At 39.0% G+C, this 7486-nt stretch overlaps 2 protein-coding genes across 3 annotated transcripts in view; one reads left to right on the top strand and one right to left on the bottom strand.

Moving 5' to 3' along the window:
* The window catches only part of LOC116393064 (calcium and integrin-binding family member 3), a 9315-nt gene extending 8018 nt beyond the window's left edge, over positions 1–1297 (top strand). For both annotated transcript variants that reach the window (XM_031864986.1, XM_031864985.1), the window contains 2 exons: positions 927–1122; positions 1276–1297. In XM_031864986.1, coding sequence (XP_031720846.1) covers positions 927–1122; positions 1276–1297 — 218 coding nt within the window. The remainder of the gene's footprint in view (positions 1–926; positions 1123–1275) is intronic.
* Positions 1298–3765: 2468 nt separating this feature from the next.
* On the bottom strand, positions 3766–7203 carry LOC116393062 (ras-related protein Rab-8A). The gene is made up of 8 exons (XM_031864983.1): positions 7071–7203; positions 6396–6456; positions 5795–5855; positions 5610–5687; positions 5408–5497; positions 5189–5254; positions 5043–5093; positions 3766–4788 (listed from the first exon to the last, which is right to left on the bottom strand). Exons 1-8 carry the CDS (start codon positions 7192–7194, stop codon positions 4699–4701), a joined length of 621 nt encoding a protein of 206 aa, XP_031720843.1. The 5' UTR covers positions 7195–7203; the 3' UTR covers positions 3766–4698.
* Positions 7204–7486: the final 283 nt, after the last annotated feature.

Raw genomic sequence — 7486 nt, 5'->3', positions numbered from 1 at the left:
AAATAATTATAATAATATTAAGAAATTCTTTAGGTATCAAGATGATAAAACAAGTAAAGTAGTTTTCTTGCTGTCAAAGAGGGCCCGGAGTCCCATAAAGGGCAACATAAAGCACCCTGATACCAAAACAGGCCTCACCTTTGTGCAACAAATTCATTCAATCGGTTGTATACATTTTAACTATGAAACAGGTTCAATAACAGTAGATAAAACATGGATATCTTTTTAATTTTAATATGGTACAAGCATATGAAAAGGGATCATGGTGAAAGGTTTTGGAGCTGTAAGCATGATGGACGGTGCATGGAATGTCATGAATGATTAACCAGCCCCGTCATAGAGGCAGAGAGCTCGTCAAAGGACAGTTTGTCCTCAGCACTCGAGTCCCCCCTAATTAACAAACGCTGAAAGATGAAGAAGTTACGTACACATCGTCGCCATGGGTCAAGGAAACCTTTCATTCATTATTCAAACCAAAAGAGGGCGAAACAAAAACATGGAAGTTGACATACTGTAAAAGCATGGTCCCATTGCCTCAGATACCTACTGTATTTGCCCCTGAAGGACTGGATGTGTTGGGTAAACATATATTCAGTCAGTGCTGCAAGTACGGATCAAGATATTCCTGTAACATGATACCAACATTGCAGTTTCTACCTTGACAATAAAACTATGGGAGTTTATGCTTTTATTTGGAGGGAAAAGTCTAATTTCAATACACTGAATATTGTCACAAAATATCAGCTGCATCTGTATGTAACCCTAATTATTGATTAATCTGTTTATTAAATTGTTTTGTCTCACCAAATTAGTCCCAAACCCCAAGATATTTAGTTAAATATTGTCGAAAGACAATAATCAAAATTGTTGCTCAACTAATGATCGAGCAAATATTTCATATCTCCTTCTTCTCCATTTTCCGGAAGATTTCAACAATGACGACTTCATCTGCAAGTCAGACCTGGAGAAGACGCTGAACAAACTGACTCGCAGCGAGCTGACAGAGGACGAGGTGAGGATGGTGTGTGAGAAGGTAATAGACGAGGCTGACCTGGACAACGACGGACGTCTGTCACTGGAGGACTTCCAGCACATGATTGTTCGAGCTCCAGACTTCCTCAGGTAGGCCAACGGTTACAACCATTACAAGCAATACAGAAAAATACATCTTGTGTGTACCAATGATCGTCATCTAATGTGCATTTACCTACTTACATCAGTTTTTAACAGGGACTTCTAATGAGGAAATCAATCTATTCTTATTTCTGTTCACAGCACCTTCCACATAAGGATCTAAAGAATTGAAGCAACCATGTGCATTTGAATATCACCCAAGGACGGACTTATAATATGGCAGAATGTCTGGAAAATGGGGGAATGATGACGTCACCCATAAAATCAACTATCTCATCTCGTCAATAACTACATTTTTCTCCTTCTTTGGAAAGACAAACATTCTGATCTTCAGAGATAATCTGATTTTGACATTTAGTATCCAGAGTAAATACTTAAGAGACTTGTCTCGTCTTAACGGCGGCCATTGCTGTAAACACGTTGGATTTGTATGAACATAGTGAGCCCACATCTGATTTTTCCTTTTATCATCGCAGCTGCAGAAATAACACCGGTCACAGTGTCACTGCAGCAGGTCTATCATCACAAGGACGCAGCAACCAACCCATCAAGACAAGGCTCATTAGTTATGACCAGACAGTAGATTTGCGTTTTGTATCAGAGGGGGTTCAGTTACAGCAGACTATAAAAGTAGAATATTCCAGTGGGTCATAGCGGGCCAATAAAAGGAGAGCCATTTGTCATTAAAGCAGTCGAGCTCCATTGTGGCAGCATGGGGTCAACTGACAGTGTAGTTTCCTCTGACAGCCAGCCAATAGAGACAGTGAATAGGGGAAGCAACTTTTATAATCGTATTTTATTAAATCAAAAGTACACATACCTACAAATTGTAGATACATTTTCATATGGGTTTAGAAAGTACAGTACAATTTAAGTAGATGTCTTTTTTCAATGTGGTATTTACAAATGTATTTTTCACTTCTTTTTTTTTTTCTTCAAAATGTATTTTATTTTTCTCCCTGTGTACTTCACAATCAATGGAATGAATATATGGCTGTAAAAAGGGATGTACAGTATATTATTAAAGGATATGATGTAAAAAAAACAAAATCAAAGTATCATATCAGCTGAAAGTGATGCCGTTTGAGTCCCACAAAAAGGTCTGCTCTCTATGTTTATGACTTAAAGCTACAGTATCACTTGAATGAGACAACAGCACTATCGCCACCGTCTCTTCCTACTTAATCTTCCGTCATGATCAATTCCGCTGGCATCGTTGTAGCAATGCCATTTCTACAGAGGCCCGTGTTTGACTCAGTGAATGACACAAACAAAACAAAAAGCCCATACATTCAACTGTATAGGTCTACAAGTATGGCTGAAAGTTACATCACACAAATATGCACAGGTCCAAGATTCACAATGCATAGCTCGCCTATGACAGAACTGAGTATTAGCGGTTAAGACAAATGGCCATGGTAGTCACGAGGTCCCGAATTATTGGATATTGTAAAAAAAATAAAAGGAAAGTGCAGGCAAGCAAAAGCAAATCCTCCCTCGAAATTGTGCATATAGGAGTTTGATTTTCAGAATAGTAACAAATGGAGGACGGCTTCACGAGGAACAGTGGAAACAGATTGAGACTCAACATCAATGTCAAATAGTGGGTACATGTTTGGATCGCTGTGGCTCACGCTGTTAATAAAATACGGATGGAAATTCAGATGGCCACCTATAGTGCATACTGTGCCTCTGGTGCCACCTAGCTGTCAAACTAAAAGGGCCACAATCAAACAACAGACACACGAGAAAGTGTACAATAATACTAACGGGCCATCTTTCAGCGTCAGACGAGCCAGCGTTGATGTAATAAGTCAAGAAACTGTTAAACTAGAATGTTGCAGGGCAGTAGCATAGAAACAAAGGCTCGTTAATTCTTCTTTCTTTTATAAATATATATTAGTACGTTAGGGCAATGTTTTTCAGTGAACTAATACCAGGACAGTGGATCACTAGTAGTGAAATAGCCAAAGAGATCAAGTAATTTATAAGTAGGTGTAACAAAAAAAAAAAAAAAAAGAGTAGAAATTAGGCCCATTATATGAGATTCAAAACGTTTTTTTAACTAAGTAATTGTATTGTTGTATTGCAAAACTATCACTTGGCACACAGACTACATACAAAACACGAGTTACTGGTAAAGTGCAAGGAGAGCTGCATGGCTAGCAGAAGGAGGGGCTTACAGTGAGACACTTCTAGAGAGATTTTAATTGCTGATGAAATAACCGGAGACATCATTTAGCTCGACTGTGAATCAGAGTTGCAACAAAACCTTCCGAGTCAAATTAAAGGAAACACTTTACATTATTTTGATCAGCTATTTAAGTCAATTTCCAAACAAAAACACCAAACATTCGCTAGTTCCAGCTACTCAAATGTGATGATTTGCTGCTTGTTTTATGTGATAGTAAACTGAATATTTGGGGGATTCGGACTGAAAACAAAATGACACATTTGAAGACGTCACATTGAGCTTTAGGAAACTTTAACAGCCAGTCTTTTTTTTTTTTTTTTTACGATTTTCTGATGTTGTATAAGAATAATTATTAAATGCACAATTACACAATTACAAAATGTTGGATTATTTATATTGTACTGTTGTGCACATCCTAATAGTTTCCAAATTGTGTACTTACATATGGGTCACGATGCAGTGTTTGCACATTTTCACTTTCACGCCACAGTGTACAATACTTTCCAGCAGGAAACTACACCAGAGAAAGCCTAAGCAGGAGAACGTCACCTCACCAATGTTCTGCTGATAATTTGACAGCAGAAATGTATCTACAGAGGCAGAAATCTGAATTGTATTTTTAGGTTTTGTGTTGCCAAACTGCCTTGGAAGCTTTAGCAGAAAGGGTAAAATGAGTTGGAGGCACTGTGTTATGATCAGGACAAGATGAAACAGACATTTTAAGTCACATCGAATGATTGTCAAGGACTACTTGCAAATCAATGAGCAGAACTCAAATGGAAAACCTTTCAATCCAATTCCTCTGATCCTTGACTGCCTGATGAGTGATTTGATTCACAACTCCTAAAATGAAAGCATGTGCAACTCTGTTTCACTAGAGTTCAAGCCTATCAGTCTCTGGTTGACATTTACCACTTAAAAATGGAAAGGGCACTAATAAAAATAGATCTCAATCTCACATTTGTATTCGCAATCCCAAAACCTTGACAATAATTGAATGATTTCTCATCCCCGGTTATGCTACCGGCTGTGTGAAATATGAGTGTGTAGAACAAAAAGACTAACACCAGAAGTAAGAGCCTGTCTTTTGTGTGATGAAGAACATCTGGACAATGCTCCTGGTGGAGTCCTCTATCAGTAAAGCACTCTGACACATGAAGACAACAGATCTCCTTAAAATGGAAGAGATGCACCGCTGGAAGTTTTCAGAAGAGGAAGAGAGGAGGGGGAAGTCCTTCGCTTACTGGGAATATAATGGCTCGTGTGGACTGGGAGGACAGGCCGTGGATGGGAAGAAAGAAGGAAGTGCTAAGAGCAAGCAGTCCATTTATGTCCAGCCAGCTGGCAACCAGTACCGAAGACCTCGGTCCTCAGAGAAGGCTACAGCGGAAGAAGCTGGTCTTTTTCTGAGGCTCTGAGATCTTGACTCCATGACTGCTGCCCTGAGCCGTGTTGCCCTCCTGCAAAATGACAAACGAACAGGTCAATGCTGTCACGTAGAACTGCTGGCTCAGCAGCTGCTCTCATATGGTTCATCAACATCCTCTACAGGAATCCTCATGTACTTCTCAACAACCAGAGGCCCACTGCTATCGATAGGGAACGTTTTGTTTTACATAATAGGATATTCAAAGAGAAGCTGACAAAATAATAATTACATTTATCAATTTCTCACATTGCAAAGAACTAAGATGTATAATCAATGACTTCTTACCAATTTTGTGTCCATTTTTGATTTGATGTCTCTGGCAAGTGTCAAAAATGCCTGTAAACCAGAATAAATACACACGTTGTCACATTGATGACATGTGATCTCTTATTATAGGGCAGATTATAACTCAAGGAAGAATGGCTTCTTACATTTTCCACGTTGATGTTGGCCTTTGCACTGGTCTCCATGAACTTTATTCCATACTCCAATGCGAGCTGAAAGAAAATGGAAGAAAAACTTTACATTTTACCAAGTCTGTTGACATGTTTTACTATATCATATACATCTAATATAGTGCAATGTTTTTATTTATTATCAAGTATAACCCAGTGACAATGTATTACTTTAACTTAAACCAAGCTTCTCACCTTCTCGCCCCTGTCTTTGGACACCTGCCGCTTGTCGTTGATGTCACACTTGTTGCCGAGGACCATCTTCTCAACATCTGATGATGCATGCTGGATCAAGAGAAGAACAATTAAATAAAAACAACACTCTACATGGTGCCATTTGGATATTTGAAAAAGTAGCAAGCAAAAACAAAGAGGGTCTATTTGAGCCATTAAATACCTCCTCTATGTTCCTAATCCAGTTCTTGATATTCTCAAAAGACTTCTCGTTGGTGATGTCGTAGACAAGCATGATGCCCTGTAAAGAAAATCAAATGTGTTGACAATAATAGAGCTCAAGATCGGTGGTTTCACAGTAGAGTGGATTTGTATTACATTTGTTTGACAACACTTGGAGACACTCACCATTGCTCCTCTGTAGTAGGCTGTTGTGATTGTTCGGAAGCGCTCCTGACCGGCCGTATCCCTGAAAAACACCAGAATTGTGACATCTCATATATCAGAAAGATCAGGAAAAATATGAAACGCCTTTAAGACTAATATTGGGATATATCATTTGGAAAAGTTAAAAACAATATGTCACTGCAGTTAGGTATGCTAGCTATGTATTAAGAAGGTTGGTTTATCTTAAATGGACTTTTTCCAACACGCCAGTATTGCAGGAAGATAAGAGGCTTTGGTATATTAGCTAGGGGTCAATGTAGAGATTGGCATTCGATTGATGATTTTTGAAGGATGTGATTGTGTCACTGAAGAGAAACTGTTAATAAAGGGTGAAATCAATTCTGCTAAAATTACAATAATGAACATGTAGATTAAATTCTAAAACAACTGAACAATCTTTACTTCCCATTTTAAGAGCGTTAATGATCTGTAGGCACCCTATTCTACATCTGTAAGGACACTTAGGTTAGGTTAAGTGTGAGTCATCCTTTCTTTATTAGCCACACACTGCTAGCATGTCAGACGTTCTGAGTGAAAAGGAATTACATTTTTATAAACTTACCATATCTGTAGCTTTATCTTCTTGCCGTCAAGCTCTATTGTCCTAATCTTGAAATCAATGCCTGGAGGGATAAAGAAGGATCGTGCACGTCAATCATAACGTTAACTTGCTAGCTTACTGTAGCAACCTGTCAAACATTAGTCGACACTACTGTGATACAAAAATGACACTTGTGGACTAAGAAAAACGGCAGCTCGGCTTCTTGTCATGCATACGGCAGTAATACGTGCATTTGAGAATAACAGAGCTGGTATCATGCTTAAATTAACCAGTTACGACGGGTTATAAGTCAGGCTTTCCGGTTTCATACCAGAATATAGACGGCACCTAAAGGCTACTGCTAGAGCTAACATTTACTTAGCTAACCGCAAATGTTACCGCTAGCTGGAAGGGGAGCCACCCGGCATGAATATATAATACAACGCAAACGTTGGTACTCATACACTTGTCTTCTTCAAAACACACGGGTTACAATGTTTCCCCTTGTCATCTCGTATTAATGAGTTACTTATATGTATGACATTAAAATGAAGTACAGGCTCTTTGACAAAGAGAAACTAACGTTACTTCAACCCTTAACCGTTCCAGTAAATAGACGGAGCCACTGAGACAGCTCTTTCGCGTGTTGTAAGCAGACAGAAATACAGTTCAACATCACGTCACCAAAAACCGTACCTATAGTTGAGATAAACGTCGAGTTGAAGGCGTCTTCTGAAAACCTGAAGAGGACACAAGTCTTCCCGACACCAGAGTCGCCGATTAACAGTAATTTAAACAAATAGTCGTATGTCTTCGCCATACTTGATATTATTGCGGAAATCCCGCCCGGCGGATCAGCGAACTGAGTGTACAGAATGTAGGCGACACGCCCCCTGCTGGCTGTTTATATCTCACTGGGACCAGAAGGCGTTTACTCACTTTACCAACTGCAGCCTTCAGTACTCAAGTGGCATACTTAAGTATACTTTCTAGGTACTTGTACTTATATAGAGTATTTTCATTTATGCTACTTCACTCTTGTGCTTCCCAGTGACATCCTAAATGTTCTTTTTACTCCACTATACTTATTATGCAGCTGTAGTGATCTATTA

The sequence above is a fragment of the Anarrhichthys ocellatus genome, unplaced genomic scaffold, assembly GCF_004355925.1.
Source record: "Anarrhichthys ocellatus isolate YVR2014 unplaced genomic scaffold, GSC_Weel_1.0 scaffold32, whole genome shotgun sequence".
NCBI classification, from domain to species: domain Eukaryota; kingdom Metazoa; phylum Chordata; class Actinopteri; order Perciformes; family Anarhichadidae; genus Anarrhichthys; species Anarrhichthys ocellatus.
The sequence above is the reverse complement of the archived record's forward strand: the minus strand, read 5'-3'. Positions and strand labels throughout refer to the sequence as shown.

Coding starts and splice junctions, on each gene's coding strand:
- LOC116393062 (XM_031864983.1), bottom strand. CDS start 7,194: ATGGCGAAGACATACGACTATTTGTTTAAATTACTGTTAATCGGCGAC. Junction 5,688..5,794: donor CCTACTACAGAGGAGCAATG/GTGAGTGTCTCC, acceptor TTTTCTTTACAG/GGCATCATGCTTGTCTACGA. Junction 5,498..5,609: donor GGATTAGGAACATAGAGGAG/GTATTTAATGGC, acceptor CTCTTGATCCAG/CATGCATCATCAGATGTTGA.